The 19,371-nt window shown below is 33.7% G+C and overlaps 2 protein-coding genes across 2 annotated transcripts; one reads left to right on the plus strand and one right to left on the minus strand.

Annotated features, from left to right (window-relative positions):
- The first annotated feature begins 1,332 nt into the window (after positions 1–1,332).
- On the plus strand, positions 1,333–11,634 carry LOC149421591 (NECAP-like protein CG9132). The gene is made up of 5 exons (XM_089634911.1): positions 1,333–1,456; positions 1,572–1,777; positions 5,200–5,384; positions 7,482–7,660; positions 9,237–11,634. Exons 1-5 carry the CDS (start codon positions 1,371–1,373, stop codon positions 9,325–9,327), a joined length of 747 nt encoding a protein of 248 aa, XP_089491037.1. The 5' UTR covers positions 1,333–1,370; the 3' UTR covers positions 9,328–11,634.
- A 3,272-nt stretch (positions 11,635–14,906) lies between these two features.
- On the minus strand, positions 14,907–18,852 carry LOC149421592 (corepressor of RBPJ and splicing regulator). The gene is made up of 5 exons (XM_089634910.1): positions 18,686–18,852; positions 18,243–18,337; positions 17,307–17,557; positions 16,768–17,026; positions 14,907–16,410 (listed from the first exon to the last, which is right to left on the minus strand). The coding sequence occupies exons 1-5, from the start codon at positions 18,755–18,757 to the stop codon at positions 16,212–16,214; spliced, it is 876 nt and encodes a 291-aa protein (XP_089491036.1). The 5' UTR covers positions 18,758–18,852; the 3' UTR covers positions 14,907–16,211.
- Between the last annotated feature and the right edge of the window lie 519 nt (positions 18,853–19,371).

The following is a 19,371-nucleotide window of genomic DNA, read 5'->3' on the forward strand; positions in this document are numbered from 1 at the left end:
AAATGGGTAAAATTACTTGGGAGTCCTTCAGAGCAAACCATGGTAGGAATTTACAAAAAGGTACTTATATTTATGCACACAACTCATGTATCAGAATGTATGGGAAATGTCAGAAGTTGGAGGTATTCTTAATATTATAGTGCGCTAGTGCACCCCACAATGCTTCGCTGTTGCTAATACCTTTCTCTGGCGTCTTCAACTTCGTCCACCATTCACTACTGAATGCCACAATGTTACTGTTAAAAAAACTACATTGACTTTTATTCGATTCCGTATCTCATTCCGGTGCAGAGATGTTGCGTTAAGTATTCCTCAGGCGTCCCCGACTTCTACTATTCAAACCACTCTCTAAACACTCCCGGCACTAATAAGAACAAACTTTTATATACAGCAATATCGGTCGACTACTTTTTGAGTTTTGCCAGCACAAACATACACAGTATGAATTTGGCATGATGGATAATTATTTTGACAGCTTATCGAGAGGACGGTGAACCCCAATGAAAACTAGAAATCATTTCTCAGTTAGGTTGGGCAGTTTTGTTATACAAAAAAAAACCTTCTTATAATTAGTCTTAAACTTTCTGTATTTTTAAATGTGTATTAAATAAGAAGAAAACAAAAAAGGGAAGTAGGTTCCCCAATCTGAATAATGTCCATTTTTTATTTTGTTCGAATACTACCTCATATTTTACTATTTATTTTGGCTTTCACCCATTAAGAGTGATCTTGGCCACACAAAATTAAATTTTTAAGCAAATACAATAAATGACAGTACATAAATATACAGATGATTATTATAACATAAATGTAACATAACGTGACATAAATAAATCTAACATAACATACTTACAATAAACTATATAGAGCTGGCTACCTCACATGATTACTGAACATAAATAAACCAATCACTGAGCCCATGTGATGTCAGGTGCCGTTGGGGACTGTAAAAAAACAATACATCATAGCTGCTAGTTAAGCCCTTCGTCCCAATGGCTCGGTAAACAGTACGAAATCGACAAAAACCGGAGACCCTGCGCAGAAAAGTCCCACAATGGCTGCTCTGCAAACCATGGACCTTTTAGGTCTATTTAGGTCCATTCTACAAACCTATAAATAAACCAGTCGCTGCAAATCGTAGTGAACTTTACTTTTCTGCGTAGGGTCTCCGGTTTTGTCTATTTCGTACCATTACTGAGCCAGTGGAATGACGGGCTTAAATATTTTCTAAAATGGGAAATTTGAAGACCAATTTCATTCCCGCCGGTTGATTGCATGAAAGGGTAAGTACTGACATACATTTTTTCACCATTTTCTCATTGTCGCAAACATGATAACACTAAAATATAAAAAAATAACTACATGTCAAAATGGACACGTATGAAAGTGTATTACTCGTAAAACCAGAGGTTTTCGTCTTTAAAATACCTCCTAGGACTACTAATAGAGGCTACAGGTAGTTATTACAGAGTCCTCTTATGTTCTTTATACTTTAAAACCATTTTACCATTTTGTAAATTGAGCAATTTTGCTCTGCAAAACGCCCCTTGAATTGATTTGTTTTCTTGCAGAGCTGCTGATTGGAACCTCCAGGAACCACAATGGACAGGTCGAATGAGACTAATATCAAAGGGAACGGAATGTTTCATCAAGCTGGAAGACAAAGTTACCGGAGATCTCTTCGCCAAATGCCCAATCGAGACGTACCCAGGAATAGCACTGGAAGCTGTGACAGATAGCTCTCGCTATTTTGTTCTGCGAATTCAAGATGATAATGGTAAAAAGATTTCCCAAAACTCATTTTTTGTTCAAGTTTAACCATTAGTTTAACACGTTTTAATAATGGTCAGTGATGATAATACTTGTTGTAATAAATCCTGCATTAGTCATTGTTGTCCTACTTTCCTAATGATAAACAATGAAAATTATGTTTTATACTATCAAATTTTACAGGAAACTGTTAGGAAGAGTTGTTTCGGAGAATTTGAACTATTCATCACATTTCAACATTCATTTTCAAGTTCTGTGAAAGATTTTTTCGAGTTCTGTTTTTATTTTAGTTCTGTCAAGCAACTAGCCTATAATAATGGTACATAACAGAACTTGAATATAAATTTCACAGAACCCGAAAATGAACTTTGAAATTTGATGAATTGTTCAAATTCTCCAAAACAATTCGTCCTTAGAATATTTCATGTTCTGTGTAAATCAGATCTAGAAATACAGAGCAATGATTTATTAAAATATATAACAATTATTTATGTAGGTACTTTTTTTTCCAATGATGACATAATATTATGACAATATAGTATGACATACTATAATATTATGACATGAATATAATTGAAGCAATGATATTACTCTATTCATTTTGTACTTAAAATGTACTGTAATTTATAGCAAGGTAATCTTTAACTCATCAGGCTATCGCCAGGCTTCTGTAATATAATAGATGGAAGTTTGTACAATTATTTTATAGAATGGAAGAAAGGACAGATGGAAATCAAACAATTATTTTTTTTAAATGAATGAAGATAGAATGGATGGAAATTTACATAATTATTTTATAGAAATGAATAAAAGCATGATAGAAGGACATTTATACAATTAATAGAATTAATTGAGCTCCTCTTTTCTGATAAGGTATACATGACCAATTATGTACCTAAATATTATATTTTGCAAAAAAATGTATGTATTAATGTAACTATGATCTATATTAAAATAATAAAAAAATAAAAATAAAAAAAAATAAGGCGCTTGAAATGAGGCAATGAGGTTGTCTCTTATAACGAAATTTCATGTTACGTGTTTACAAATGTATTTATTAAAACATCCTGAGGACAGAACTTTTTGAATTTTTGGAAAATACCTAATAGTATCGAAGATATACGTCATAAAAATGTTGATACTTTAGGAGAGTCTTGCGGGACAGGTGATGAGCGTGTGACATCACGTTACATAAATTGACTGGGGCGGTAGTATGCGGTTCTGCCATTCGACTTGTAAATTGTCTCGTGACGTCACGGGTATTTTGAGCGGCCATTTAACCCTAATTTATTTCACTGTGTCATTTTTAGAGATATCAAAAAACTAATAAAAACACCGCCGTCATTAACTTTTTAATTATAATACATTTTCATAAAAAAAAAAAATTAGGAGACCACCTCGTTTCCTCATGGGACATATTTACCCCAACGTACCTTACGGTATTTTACATTATATGAATCTCATTTGTAAATTTGTTACCAAGGTTAAAAACATTATTAAGCTATTATCACATTTATTGAAATACGCACAACAAACCTTTAGGACGGGTTGTTTCGGAGAATTTGAACAATTCATCAAATTTCAACGTTCTATTTTAATTTCAGTTTTGTCAAGCAACTAGCCTATGATGATATAATAACAGAACTTGAATAGGACTTTCACAGAACCTGGAAATGAACGTTGAAATTTGATGAACTGTTCAAATTCTCCGAAACAACCCGTCCTTGTGGTTAGACTGTGTTAAACTGATTAAATTGTTAACGTCCCGTGTGTGGTTAGACTGAATAAATCGTCAAACGCTCTATTTTCAAGCCATATTTCTGCTTTGCAATAAAATCCAAAAAGGTGGAATATTTCTGAATGCATCTAAAAACTGCTTTTGAAAGGTGATAAAATACGCTTTCAAATTTTATCATATAAAAAATATAAATATGTATAATTTTGGGAATATGTATACAAATTTTGAATGCGAACATAAAAAAAAAATTAGAATGACTTATCTTACTTTTTTTGTCACTAAAATAACTCATACCCAAAAATATATAAAAACCTATGCATTTTCTTAGATAAATGTGTTAACTTTTTTGTCATTTCATTAAAAATTCACGAGGTTTCATAATTTTATTTCAAATTGCGTTCGGAATTTCTGGTTTCATAAAAGTGCACATTAAAATTTTTCTGTAGTTAGCTTATGGATTTGAATATAAAGTGTGGTGTTTATTCTTTCTAACACCATTTAGAACACAGGTTCTAAAACTTATTTCGACCACAGCTCACTTAAAGAAAAAAAAAAAAATCTAGTGCCCGCTTATTTTTTAACTTACATTGCCATCTGTTGCGTATCTTAAAAACATTTATTGCAAATATAATTAATTTTTGACGTTGGTAAGTCGTTGCAAGCAACAGAATATCTGATGGAGACTTATTGCATGTTTTGAGGAAATTGACTCGGTCAATCACCTATTGTCGTGACTTGAATAATAATTTATGATAGAATAAACAGCATACATATAAATTAAGATTCCATGATAACTCAACACAATGACAATTCAGTGATGAAAAAACATTAACCTAACCTACATAACCTTGTTTTTGTTTCATAACTTTTCATGACCTTATCACTTATTGAAGGTGTGTTGAATTGTCATTTTAAAGTCACCATAAATTATTACTCAAGTCACGATTTTTCCAGAAACAATAATTGGTGATTGACTGAGTTTGTCAATTTCCCCAAAGCACGCAATAAGTCTCCGTCAGATATCGCCTGTGACGACTTACCAACATCAAAATTTACTGTTTTAACATAAATAATAATACGGCATTATGGATCTCAATGTTGATATTGTTGCCTTGTATTACTTTGAGTCGGGTAATGCTCCAAGTTTGGTTTAGTTCATACTTTTTTAAGAACTTTAGTACACAGTATTAACTGGGAGCTAAAATAATGACTTTTGTACTTTTAGCACTAGTAGTCCTATGAACAGTAGATCTCGCTTTCAAAAAAGTATGTTTCTAATTTAATCTAAGCCAATATTTCCTCTGAAATCATAAGATTTGTAAGTAGTAGTACTTAAATTTCTACCTACTTAATTATAAATCCGTAAATAAAAATGTAAAATTTTATGAAAGATTTTTGTAGTCAAAGTTAGCCACCTAGTCAAAGTAAGGCCTGCTTGAATAATATAGAGGATGCCGCAGATTTTCCAAACTGAAAACGGAGACACACAGACTGGAACACAGACTTTGGACGGTGTTTCACTATATATGAACAATACTAATTAAGAATTTTCTGTAGCCATTCAAGCCATCAGTCTAAATGAATTCTAAAGCAATAATCAGTAATGAACAAATCCTGTGTCTGGTTTATTCTTGAACAATGTATGCCCTAAGAATGTTCCTTTGTCAATCAATTGTCTTTTTATTTTCCAGGAAGGGCGGCTTTCATCGGGCTGGGTTTCGGCGATCGCTCCGACTCGTTCGACCTGAACGTGGCGCTGCAGGACCACTTCAAGTGGCTGCGGAAGGAGAAAGAGGCAGAGACAGCGCCCCCCGTGCAGGGCCAGGACTTCAGCTTCAAGGAGGGGGAAACAATTAAGATTAATATGAAGATTACCGTTAGTTCCTTTCATTCTCACCCTTCTGCATTGTACTTTTATAACGATCAGAACTACATACAACGAAAAACGTGATACTGAGGAATTCCAGTCATTTTTTTATGAGTACTTTCTGACTTATGTACCAGTATTTTATTTTTTTACCAATGTCGTGTTTCATAGTTAAAATATTTTAAATTTTTTTTTTCATATCCCGCCAGAACGATTGAAATCTGATGGGATACGCGTGTCATAATACATATATCAGTTTTGTCAGTCAATAGTAAAGTCAATTCCTCCTCGAGTCGGTATGAAGTCAACTAATCCCAATTTAAACATTTAGCAAGATTTTCAAAAATCAATTCTTTTGAAATAATTTGCCTACTGCAGTAAACTCGTGCGCAAGTCCACACGGCGCAACTTAGCACAAAATTGTCTGCATTCTTAATGTACGCGGCTGAACGACCCGTGAGGTAGTGGCGTAAGTTCTGTCAGAACCCACCGACCAATCAAGTTGCTTTTCACTCAAGTTGCTTATTATTACACAATCTTTGTTAATTATTGCAGTACTAGGACAGACCTGTGAAAAATCACTGGATAGTCTGAATTCTTGACAGATCAGTTCCAACTTTGAAAATGACACAATTAAAATAATTTTCTGTTAAATTCTATTATAGATAGGTACTTTATTGCTTGTCTACATTTTTCACAGATAAGTTCCAATTTCGAAAATGGCACTTCAGGCTAATTTGATCGCTTTTGGGAACAATTCACATGGTCTCATAGAAATCATTGTATCTCCATTACTGTCATGGTGAGAAATATGATCTAAGCGGTGTTAATAAAACACCATACTTTATATTCAAATATAGAAGTTAACCACTGAGGAATTAAAATGTGAACCTTTATGATACCAAAGGTTCCAACCCTAATTTGAAAATAATTATGAAATTTCATGATTTTTTTTTATATGTACCAAAAAAAAAGTGAGATGACATTTGGGTGTTTTGATATATTTTCCGTTATCAGTAGTTTTAGTTACAAAAAACGTTTAAAAACCTAGAGCCATTTTAATATGTGTTCAAATTAAACGTTGTTTTAATTAATGTTCACGTTTTATTTTTATATTCAAAATTTTTAAATATCAAAAATTATATTTTTATTAATAACTAGCTCTACCCCGCCACGCGTTGCTGTGACGCAGTCTATCTGTGCATATAGAGAAACAATAGCGAGTGTTGCTTTTACGTCCAACTGTGCTTAATGGTGCTGTTTTTAAAAAAAAAGTTTAAAATGGTTCCCTGATATTTCATCAAAATGAAAATTTAACACACCTTTAAAAAGTGATATAGAGTCAATAAAAGTGATGAAGCAAAAAATAGGTTTAACAGTTACCTATGTAACATATTTAACCTAATTTTTGTTTCATCACTTTTCATGACTTTATATCACTTTTTGGAAGTGTGTTGAATTGTCATTTTGATGATATACTCGGTCACCCTTTATAATATGGGTATATAAAAACACATGCGTGTTTGAATGCAACATTGTGTAAAAATTTCAAAGCAATCGTTGAAGAACTTTCGGAGATTTAAGATTTTGAAAAAGCGAACATTTTTATTTATATAGATGATAAAATTTCATAGCGTATTTTATCACCTTTCCAAGGCAGTTTTTAGTTTTCGAATACATTCAGAAATATTCCATTTATTTGCATTTTATTGCAAAGCGGAAATACTGCGACCTTCTGTCAAAATATGGCAGAGGCCTGTGGAGTTAATTTCAAAGCAATTTGAGTTAATTGAAACTCACAAATGGTCACAGAACGCACCGACAACCGAAATTATACTTTTTATGATTTTTAGTCCTGCCGCTGACAGCTCCATTGTAACCTCTATTTCTATTACGTATGTGTCATTTAGTAGAAAAGGGTAGAGGTTCCAACAGACCTAACAGAGAAATTCGTTTACTTATTTATCTCCAAAGTAATGACTTATTTTATGATTATTCTTAATAGCCGTGATTTATGTCCATATTAAAAATCAGCTTTGTTGAACATGATCCGTGCATTCATACTGCATACATTTTTATTATAATACTCGAATTTTTTTATTGCAGAAAAAAGATGGTTCCGAAGGCTCAAGCAAATCCAAGGCTCGCGGTGGGCTGTCGATCAGTGGGGGTTTGCTCCCCCCGCCCCCTGGGGCACCCCGCATCCCCCCTCCCTCCCCACAACACAAGCCGCCCACCGCCAGCTCACAGCCTGCTGACTGGGGCGATTACAACTCTGATGCGGGGTATGTTAATTATTATATAATTCATGTAGACATTCAATAACCTTTTTTATATCAGAAAAGGTTTAGGGGGAATATGTTAGAGGTTGCAAAGGTTTAAACCCTCAGGCCTCTGGCATATTCTGTCGGAAGGTCAGAGTATTGCCGCTTTGCAATAAAATAAAAATAAATGGAATATTTTTAAAAGGTGATGAAATACCCTTTCAAATTTGATTTTAAGAAACTAGTGGACCCCGCAACACTTTGCTAGTGCTTATGTCTTTCTCGGGCGTCTCCGACTTCTTCCACCACTTACTGCTGTATACCACAATGTTACTGTTACTACAACTACATTACATCGACTTAAAATTACTTAATAAGTTAATTTTTTAAAAATAAAATTACTTAAAATTTTGAATAAGTTAATTTTTTCATCCTTTTCTTTTTTTAATGTAAATGTTTTTTTCTCTCTTTCTTTCTTCTCTGTTTAAAAAAAAAAATAATAGTTTGTTACATTTTTATTGCAATTAAATATCTTGGTCACCCTACATGTTTACAGCATTATATTGTAATGAATAGGCTGATAGGTACCATGTAAGTATCCAATTCGCAGAAACGTCAATGTAACAATATTGTTATCTTAATATTTGAATTATTTTTTTTTAATATTTGTACTATTTTAAATCTCTTATAATCTTTGTACTATTTTTTTTAATATTTTGTAAAATTATTAACCTCAACACAGGCTTGTCCTAGTGAGGTTAAAAATTATAACTTAAAAAAAAGATACAATGTAAAGAAACGATAAATAAATAAATAAATAAAATATCTTAATATATAAAAAAAAAAAAAAAATAAAAAAAATCAACTCCGTATCTCATTCCGGTGCAGAGATATTGCGTTAAGTTTTAACAAACAACAAACTTTCAGTGATATCCGTTGACTACTTTTCGAGTTTTGCCAGCACAAAAATATGCAGTCTGAATTTTTATATATTAAGATTCCTTATAATTTGAATTTAAACATAAATGGCTCACCTTACGTTTTTTCTATTATGGATAACCAAAAAAAAAAAAAACACCTTTTTCTAAACTTTGGTTTCATAGAGGTGCACATTAATTTTTCTGTGGTTAACTTCTAGGTTTGTGGGTGTAGGTTAGTCCTACCCACCGTATTACTATTAATATGAGATACGCATGTTTTATATTGTGGGCTATGAATGTTTTCAATAATTCTGGGTGACAATATTATTGATGGATTTTAAATTATTTAAATATCTATCAAAACTTCTGTTGATCCATTATGAGCAAGCACTTGCACACAACAAAACAAAACACTGAAGAAAAGTGAAGTAAAAAAAAAATAAACAGACAAAAAGATAAAATAAGGAAATAATAAAAACTATGTATGGAAATATTATAATGAAGTGACAAAAAAAAATCTAACCTATTCTTTTATCATGTTTTGTTTTGTGATTGTTCTGTTATATATGGTTACCAGTATCATCAGTACTTTATTAAATTGACAGTCTAATTAAATAATGTGTGCAGGCCTCCATAGAGTAACAACTGTCAATAACAATAGTTTCTTTTTTTTCCAGGGGAGCTGCTGTCGCAGCCGCAAACCCGAGCGCAGCCGCTGCTGCAGATGCTGCTGCGGCAGCTACAAACAGCAGTTGGGTGCAGTTCTAGGTTATGTAGGATAATATAAGGATCTTCTCTAATAGCTTTAGTTGCTATACACTATAAATATATATACCTTACGGCCGCATGACAGCAATTCTCCAGAGTACATATAACGCCCAGTCATTTTTGTCGCAAACATTATGCTGGATAGACATTTTTACTGTTGAATGGTATACAAAAAGTTGAATTTAATTACAATCAGTCCCCTGTAAATATACATGCATATATATCACTTTTCATTTTTTTGTCTACTTTGATCAGCAAGAGAAAATGTTTATAGCTCATCTGAAATACTGAAATGTTTAGTGTTGCAACATAAAGACCATTTAACATTACAGGGTCATTAGGGTGATGTAATTTTTGCTATTTTGGTCAGCGAGAGCAAAACTTTATACAAAGTTCATTTGGTACACTGAAAGATTCAGTGTCGCAATATAACAATTTTTATTTTTTTAATATTTTGTTTTATGTCTAAAAGTATGAAATGTATCTATGCAATCAACGAGCAGTAAGCAGGCTGTGTACTGGGGAGAATAGCTTTCTAAGAGGGGACACTAGCATTGTGACGCACCGTGTGTGTATATTGTTAAAAGAGTTACTTATTATTCTAACGTTAGACAACTATAACCTATATCAAATAAAGTACCGGTGCAATACTGTATTACCAGTGATTTATATCTATTAGTCCCTCTAATGTTATAGTACATAATATGTATATAATCAATAATCATTGTTGATTTGAGGCGCTCATAACCAGAGCGACATAAGGCAAAATTTGACACAAATTTCATTGGAATAAGATTTTTGATGAACTTAACAACGTCTGGATGTTTACAGTTTCATTTATTAACTGGGAATAACCTTCAAATGTTCCATTCTTGCACTTATAAAGGTAACAAAGTAGTTAGCCTTGTTTCGTTTGGGTTAGGTCAGTTTCATATTGGTGAGTCAATCGCGTATGTAAATCGATCGATAATGTGTATAGCCCTACGATTTACACACAAAACGATGTATTTGTATATTTTAAAATAACCATTTTAGCAAAATGTCGGTCACAGTGTTTCAATGAACAAAATGTATAAAATCTTGTAAACAATTTTTTCAGAACTCTCAAAGTGATGCTAAATCTAACACGGTACACATTATTAGCACTTCAAGCTAAACAGTCTACGTATAAAAATGACCGCATTCTGTTGCTTAAAAAATTGAAATATACAACACACATATTATTGATTGCTAATACATATGATGATTTAATAATGATTGTCCAGTTAAGAATACTTGTTCTTCTATCAACTTTCCTCAAAGTAGAACTAAAATGTAAGCTTGTAGTAGCAGTATTTTCAATGATAGCGCAGTAGAGGTTCCGTTATCCGGATTGGACAAATTTCAATATGCACTGAATGGTATGAAGAAGATCACAGCGAAAGGTTAAATTTCGATGCCTATGAACCTGTATTTGCAAATTGTGAACTATGAGGAAGTAATTGAGGCTATATTGGACTTACCCTTAGACAAACAAAACAGACGAATGTTGGTTTAGCGTAATTTAGAATTCACCAGGAAGGAAGAATGTTACTCAACAAAATTAATCTCTTCAAATGTATGTTATATGACAACTAAGAAAATAATTACATTTGTATATTTAAGCAAAAATAGATGTGTACTTTCTGTAATATGTATTATATGAAGAGATGTATAGTATTGTTTAATCAATGAAAGTTTTGTTATCATCCCATCTAGTCTGGATAAATGAGGTTCTACTGAATTAGTAATGTTTATTGCTCACGATTCTGGTTTCATGAATGTTGTACTGTTGTTGCTCTGTTCTGTGTTCCGGCACTGATATAGCTCTAGGGTTTAGTATTTAGATTCATATTATTATTTATTTATAAGTGTGGCTTAATAAATATAACAGTTAAAAATACCTAATTTAACATAAATATGTACAATATTTTCTGGAAATGTAGAGCCAAAACTGTACTTTAATAATATAATATATGTAATACATCGATGAATTAATCTTAAGGTCTAGTTTCTTCTCTACTTAGCAGAGTAGTTATTCTAGAGCTAGAGGACTAATGGGGCCTGATTCGGAATTAGGCTCGTCTTATCAACTTGTTCAGCAGGTGTTGTTATTGGTGTTTGTGCATATATTTTTGTAAATAAATGCAGAATATAAATATAATATTTCCAGTTTAAAACTTAATATATAAATACCCAAAACAAATATATCCCATATATATTACATTGTAGTAATATTTTATTATGTTATAGCTCACATTCCAATAAAATTCTTTTGGTTTCCTTGAAGTTGTGATTTTTCTTCTCGTCGTCGATCTTCATGTGCCTAAAAACAGACAAATTTCTCCCCAAGATAAGTGAGTTTTTAAATCATTACTGACTGTCTATCGGCTGTTGGGTGAGAATATATTGTACTAGCTGAAGTCACCGGTGTTCCCGAGCTTTACGCAAAGTTTTTCGAAATCAGATAGACAGTAATTATTTTACTTTTATTTTGAAGGTCAAGTGAATAAAATTGTAGTTTTTTCTATCAAAACAAAGCCATGCTGTCTGCCACAGATATGTAGGTAGATACTGATGCAGTGTTTGTTTTTATGGAAGAAGTAAATATAATAGCAGGAGGTCGAAAATCGGCCGTAGAAAAAATATTTCGACTTTTGAAAAATATGTTCATGTAGACCAAAAAACACCAATTCTGAATATACATATCGCACACCCAGATGAAGAGTAGTACAACTCAAAATACCTCTTTTTTCAGGAACAGCAAAAAACATTTTACTCGATTTTTATGAGACCGATTAAAAATATTTTTATATAATGTTGTATGTTATTTTACTAGGATATTTATTTGCTCAATTACTTATCATCAAATACACGTATCACTTGTTTATTAATTAATTTCGCGTTATTTTAGTATTCGTGACTAAATCATTGTTTAATAATTTTATCAACTCAAATTAAAATTAAAATTACTTACTTTTGTAAACAAAACCGGGGTATTTGAAGTTGATATGTAGAACGCCCGAGAAACAAGACAGGTTCAATCACGAATACCAAATCAACTAAAATAATTCACGCTTTATGACTGCAGTTAATCACGAATACAAAACTAAGTCGAAATAATCAGGTCTTTGTGCGTATTGACAGCACCTTCCCCTACTGCTGGTATGTCGTAATTGGTGATGTGTTACTGTTGTTGGTGGTGGGTGTACGTGGAGCAACTCAGAAAGACTAACTTACATCGCCATCACATTATTATTGATGGAGATTTTAAAACAGGTGTCTTTGTAGTTTGTGTAGTTTTCGACGCAGATTCCGAAAATCGCAAAAACTCAATTTTGAATTATTTCGAGTTGTGCTACCCTTTATCTAGGTGTGCGATATGTAATTCTATATTTTTACTCTCAGAATTAATAAATCGTTCTTGAAAAGTGATTTAAAAGCTATACTCTACAAACGTTCCTATGAATGATGAACGAAATCTGACGTCCAATGTATTCCAAGTTAAGTTTGTACAATGTAATAAACATCTCTTTCTGTTACATGGCAACGTTTTTGTAATAATGAATAAGTAGAAACTCATTTCAAATTTACTTGAGAGTTATGGTTTAAACCCGCTTGCAAGTACACCTTGATCTGTTAAAAATTAATTTTAGTATGAAATTTTGATATTAAAAATTTTATGGAATTCCAATGGAAAATCTCCATACAAAATGCCTACCCAGCACTACCCACGGTAGATGTGCAGAACACAGATGACATCACGCACCCATCTATCTCTTACCGCTTGGGTTATGGACGCTTTAGTGAGTTTAGAAAAATTCAAACTTGGAGAATTATTTTAACTATGAGAATGAACTTAAAAAAAAATACTGGTATTTATTTATGTATGAATGTGGACTTTGATAATTTCTATAAAAAAAAATGGACTCAAATTCCTTATTGAAACGTTTCTTGAAATGGCTTTGACCGTGTTTGGTGCCCAGATCTGAATTAGCAGGCACTTCCTCTTCCCCATCTCCTTACCCTCCTCACCACCTTCAGCCTCACAACAGGCTCCAGACGGTTGGGACTCTTGTGCGGTAAGTATATTTGCGATAGACAGGAAGGTGAATGGCACGATCAAGGGAATTGAATACTTGAACAACAGATGAATGAATAAACCAAGACAAGTTTTGTGGTTTGCCATCCTTTCTGTCTACCCTACGGAGAAATGGCGTGATGGTTGGTGAGTTAAAGGTGAAGACCTCTTCGAGCAGTTTCCACTCTTCTTGGATCCGTACTGCCAAATGTTTATCTTGTCCATGAAGGGTTTTAACTTTTTGAAGAATGGTGTCCACGCACCCTACGAAGCCCTGCAATTGCAGTGTTGACCTTTCATGTTCATTTTGCCTACGGATATTACCTCTACTGGGTTAGTTAAAGACAAAAATTTAATTTTATCAGGTATGGTATTGTCTATGTGTTGGCTTTAACAAAAATACATTTTTATTTAGTGAAGTTTCTTGTCGGTCCCTATGAGATGGTCTTTAATCTTGTTGGATGCACTAAAAATTTTTATAGGCATTTCATTAAAAATATTGCTGACTGCAGTATTTATTCAATACATAATGTTACATATACATACGCGAGCTGAACTGCTTAACTGAACCTGAACTTATGGGAAAGGAATGAAGCAACCGCAAATGGTGTGAAACGCGACCTGCAGTTGCTTCGTTTCTTAGTTGGTTCGCAAATGTATACTTACCATAATTTTTTATAACCATTTTCGGGAACATATAAATGCGATTGTTAATAAATCTCTCAAACTACTTGGCTTCATCACTAGAATCACTTCTGACTTCAAAAATATAAAAACCCTTAGAACTCTTTAGTGCTCCTTGGTTTAGGTTTAGGTCTCCTTTTTATGCTATCCATATTTGTCATATTGAGTCCGTTCAACATCAGTTCCTAAAAGGGATTGCTAGGAGGCTAGGATTAGAAAGAGGCAATTACACGTATTATGAAATTGAACAAATTCTAAACCTTTCTCCTTTAGAAGACCGTGAGAAAAAATCTGGTCTCATTTGTTTCTTTAAAATTATCAACAATTTTCTTGACTCACCTACATTACTAGAACTTATCGCATTCAATATACCTTCTCGTAGACTCAGAAATAAAGAACTGCTCTTCCTCAATCAACACTCGACTAATTATGCTTATGATTCACCATTGTCCAGAATATGTAGAATGGTCAACTCATGTAAAGACCTTGATTTTTTTGGTATAAGTCAGAATATTTTTTGTCGCTCACTATGCAATTGAGGATATTTTGTATCACTTTAGTTTTAACAAGGTCTTGACTTGACTTGACACTTCTATATTCTTATGTTTTCCCTGTTTGTCTCTGCTTTTATATACCATCCTTTACTCTTGCATTGTACATCGTCCCAAATCTCGTGTCGCTTTGTTATATATTGGACGCAAGTCTGTTAATTAATTAATAAATAATAGATCTGATGAAACCTCTTTCTCTCAAACTATTCACATTATAGGAGAGCTTACAATGGAGCTCTCAGTGACAGGACCATAATATGTATATACATACAAGTTCATATTTTATTTTGAAAACAAAATCATATAATAAATTGTGACATGGACAGAATGTTAACAATCGATTCAAAATGTACTAAAAAATATTTATTTACATTGTCTCTAATATTTCCAGAACTGTGGAAATTTATTATCATAACCACGCAAATAACTATACTTAGGTTCTATATGTATCATTTTATTTTTTTAAATTAAATGAGCCCAAAGATAAATAGTGAAGATGTCTATGAAAGTCCTTTATTATAAGGAATTCTAATTTTCTATAGATAGATACATTACAATGCTGCCTTTTTCTAGATACTATTTACTAAGTAGTTTGAGTGAAAATAAAGACTTCATTACATTGTTGGTTCTAAAATGTTCTCCTTTCTTTTATCAAACAGAAACAGATATTCACTGACTGTAACTGACGATGACTAATATGTAGTAACATAAAGTTAGCCTTTTTAAATATGTATATGTTTGAAACCCTTTTGAATATATCTCGCAATACTTGATGCAGAATTGCAAGGATGGTTTCCCATACTGCTATAACTACAGCAAAACGACGTACAAAAGAAGTTTTGTTTTCGGTACCTAGAAAACTGCCAAATTTGGAACCCTCGTAATATGTATAAGGTTTTCCTAAGTAAATTTATTTCTGTCTTTGAAAACCTTACAACAATCGAGATTGATTATTTATAAGGGTTCCTTGAAGTTTTATGGGATATTTTAATACATAGTAAGTATTAATAAATACAAGTATTTCTACAATATGTAGTTATTTCGTATAATCTCTGGGCCTTTACAAGGTTGGCTGAGATCTTTCATAAAAACTTTAAAATTACGTTGGTGATTTTTGGGGTACATCTCAACACCCCAAAAATCTTGTGCAACTTCCTCCCACTTTCAACATTTCCGACAGCCTTACAGTGTCCAATATCAAGGCTGATGTGAAATCAAAACCAACATAATACGATTGGCCATGAGAATCTCAAAACATACCCATAAACTTTAACCTGATCAACGCGGCCGTCGCATATGTGATCCATCAGCAGCCATCCCCATATGCGGATGTCGCATTTGTGATCCAACAAGTTTCACTAAAACACATTATATTATTGTGTCAAAACGGTAACCGGAAAATACAGTTTGTGATCAAATAATGTCAGGTTTCTTTTCTTATATTGTTCTGTTTTATCATGAAACCTTTCAGAATGTGCCGTGTGACGGGATAGATTGCATTGAGCAGGTTAAAGGTAACATTATAATAAAAAATTATTAAAAACAGGAAACTATTCCGATTCGGAGTGATGTTTTCTTTTTTTTCTGCCTTCATCTCGATCCCGACTATGTTTGTCTTCCTTCTTCTTTTTGCATTCCTTCCTCCTCTTCCTCTCCTTGCCAGGGGATTCTGAAGAACTCTCGCTGGACTGATGTTTCTTTGCTTTTTTTACTTTTCTAATACTCTTTCTCTCTAACTTCTCCAATTTTCTGTTGAGGTAAACAAAAATAATCAGATTATTAAAGAAAAGCAAGTTAAATACATAACATGCAGTTCCTGTTATAAAAAAACACACTCAATATTATGTATCTACAAGTTATTTTGGGTTGGAACGCCTTTGATCTTCAATGTAAGACAAGTGATGTGAAAAATAATGCTTGTTGGTAAAAAATAGCGCCATTTTTGTGAAAAAATCACCTCAAGGGCGAGTGTTATGTTTAGTGAAGTTCGAATAGCCGGGTACTTCTAAACCTTCCTCTAACCCGTCTTCACTATTTCAGTCATACACAGTTATAATCCCATTGTGCAAAGTATTATGCAAATTAAAATAATATTCTTCAAATTACTTAAGCAGTTTCTTTTTCTGCTTGTGTGAGAGCTGTGCAAGCAGGTCGGGCGGCTGCACCTCTGTCTCGGGGGCGCGGTGGATGACCTCGCGGGCGCCCAGTGGGATGGCCCCCGGCCGCAGCGCCAGTCCCGCCTCAGCCAGTCCACGCACCAGCTCAGACCCCGTGCTCTCCCCCCCCTCCTCGCCCTCGCCACCCCGTCCCTCCGTCAGGGCGCGCGCCTCGCTCATTGACAGGGCGTACATGCTGCATTCCTTGTCTGAAATGTTCATTCTAATTGAAAATATAATAAATAAAACCTTTCTAAATAAATATCTTGACAGTAATGCACAACCTTATGAGTTGTGCACCACTGGTCTAGAGACACTGATCTTGTTCAAAAATACAATGTTCAGTTGGTCGCCCAAGATGTCCAGTTAGCAGTCCTAAGTCATCCAAGAAGGATTCCAGGACAGAGATGCCTCATCAAAGTGATGGGTCTCTGACCCGAATAGGCCAAAGGGAAGAAGATGTGAAAAATTTGTACATGAGCTCCTCACCTGTATTGATATGCCCCCACTTGTGGCACTTGATGCATCGGACATTCCGGACGAGGATGCCGAAGGGCTGGTCACGGATCTCGTTGTCCCCTTTGCAGTAGCTCTCGCGGGGGGCATTGTACTTGCGCTGCCACTCGAACTTGTACTCCGGCTCATTGTCCTCCCGCTCGCGCTCCTTCTTGGCCCCCGGTGGAGGCTCGTACATGAAGTTGACGCTGAGCCGCTCCTTGCTGTCTTTGCTCAGCATGGCTCTGTAATCATTTAGGGGTTCATAAATAAGTTTTTAACTAAATGGCTTTGGGGGTTGAATCCTCTATCAGTATGTTATATATGTTCATGCAACTTTTCCAATTTGTCAACAACTGAAAATGGAATTATTTAAAGATTCCATCTGCATAGGTTTAGAATTTAAATGTACGTTAAATAAATGTATGTTAAATTGACGATGACTGTTTGTGCGAATACAAAGGACGCGGATTTCGGCTTTCTGATGAGAATGTTTGTATGTAAACGTATGAGACCGCACATAGTGAAGGCAGGTTCGGATTTGTATACGCACGTAGCGGCGCCGATAAGCTTTACCGGAATGAATTCTTAATTCCTACTCGCCGATGACGCTGGTTAGTGGCAATTATTTTGTTGAGTAGGAAGGTAGTGTCAAAATGAGCGACCTGTTAATTGCCGCTGTTTTCAACAAATTGCCAGTCTGAGATAAATTAAACACTCTACACAAGCTTTATTTCTTAATTTCAAGAAAGGATTCTCCAAGAGTAATAAATCTTCGTCCGATGAGCGCGACATTTTGTTAAAACAGCAAACCTGACAGCGCAGGTGGTGCAGATTTTACCGAATACTATAAATTATCCCATTTTTATCTAAATATATTAATTATCGATTTAGTTATATATTAAAAATCGATTATTTGTATTTACTTACTTATTTTCATGAAGATCCTGTTCTTTCTCATATTGCACTCGCAGTTCTTCTTGTTTCTTTTTGTATGCCTCGGTTTTTTGCTCTGCCATCCATACCTATACATCAAAACAATAGTTAGAAACCAATTAAAAACGAATGTTATGTGGCTTAGATGCAAATATAGCCGATAATAAAGAGTGACAGAACAATAATAATTACCTCAATTGGGAAAAAACATAAAATTTCATCATAAAAAAACTTGTGTTTACTAACAACGTAAAATGTATTTCCTTGTACACATAAATTAAAATTCACACAATTTTTATATAACATTATAATTGTTGGATTTGGTTGAATGTCGAAATTATTAATGGTGTTCACGTTAAAACTAAAATGAATGGAAAAAACATTTTTCACTCCGAAGTATTATTTGCACTTTCCTCAATGAAAGAAAAAATATTTACCCTTTTGAGATTGTCTCTAGATGCAGGGTGGAAGAATTTCTTGCACATGTAATTGTTGAAACCTTTCCCCATTTTGAATCTTGATTACTTAACTATTTAAAATAAATTTCTCTTTAAATGACACCAAAAAATGACAGACAAAGCCACCATTTGGCAAGAAAAAGCATAGACGACATGTCAATAAAGATCAAGATATCGAAAAGAGTCTTGATTAGTGATGGTAGAGACGTGCACAATCCGCACAATCGATTATTTAAAAATCAAAACATTGTTAGAGACAACCAATTTCCTTGAGTTTTTGAGTTTTGAGTTGAGGGCGAAATATAAATGTCGAAATTCGTTCCGAAAAAAAAATATTTCCAAAATTTTGGGAATATTTCTAAACTCACTCAGAAACAATTATTTCTTCACTTTATTTCGAAACACAATTCGCGGCCGATATTTATCAGTTGAGTTGGGTTGTTAGGGTTCCTAAAGATAAACTTGACGAACGTAAATATCTCTCAAGCCGAACTAAGCCCGCTGTCTTGCGGGCTGGTAAGCAATTGACATAAACCAAGTTCTGTAAGAACCTGCGCAGAAAATGAAGTTCGATATATTAAGGTCCCATTCCTTGTGTCATCAAATACCCAAAAAATCATAATCATGTCATCAAATACAAGTCGTTATAACTGCATTACAAAAAA

Source organism: Hesperophylax consimilis, chromosome 8 (assembly GCF_061612785.1).
Source record: "Hesperophylax consimilis isolate HC1 chromosome 8, BYU_Hcon_1.0, whole genome shotgun sequence".
NCBI classification, from domain to species: Eukaryota; Metazoa; Arthropoda; class Insecta; order Trichoptera; family Limnephilidae; genus Hesperophylax; species Hesperophylax consimilis.

Bases quoted from the DNA above. Each gene is read 5' to 3' on its own strand.
- LOC149421592 (XM_089634910.1), bottom strand. From the start codon at position 18,757: ATGGGGAAAGGTTTCAACAATTACATGTGCAAGAAATTCTTCCACCCT. The intron at 18,338-18,685 runs GTAAATATTTTT...TTTGATGTATAG, and splicing joins CTAGAGACAATCTCAAAAGG to GTATGGATGGCAGAGCAAAA. The intron at 16,411-16,767 runs GTAATTTGAAGA...TTACCTCAACAG, and splicing joins CAGAAAAAGAAACTGCTTAA to AAAATTGGAGAAGTTAGAGA.
- LOC149421591 (XM_089634911.1), top strand. From the start codon at position 1,371: ATGGACACGTATGAAAGTGTATTACTCGTAAAACCAGAGGTTTTCGTC. The intron at 1,457-1,571 runs GTAGTTATTACA...GTTTTCTTGCAG, and splicing joins ACTACTAATAGAGGCTACAG to AGCTGCTGATTGGAACCTCC. The intron at 1,778-5,199 runs GTAAAAAGATTT...TTTATTTTCCAG, and splicing joins GCGAATTCAAGATGATAATG to GAAGGGCGGCTTTCATCGGG.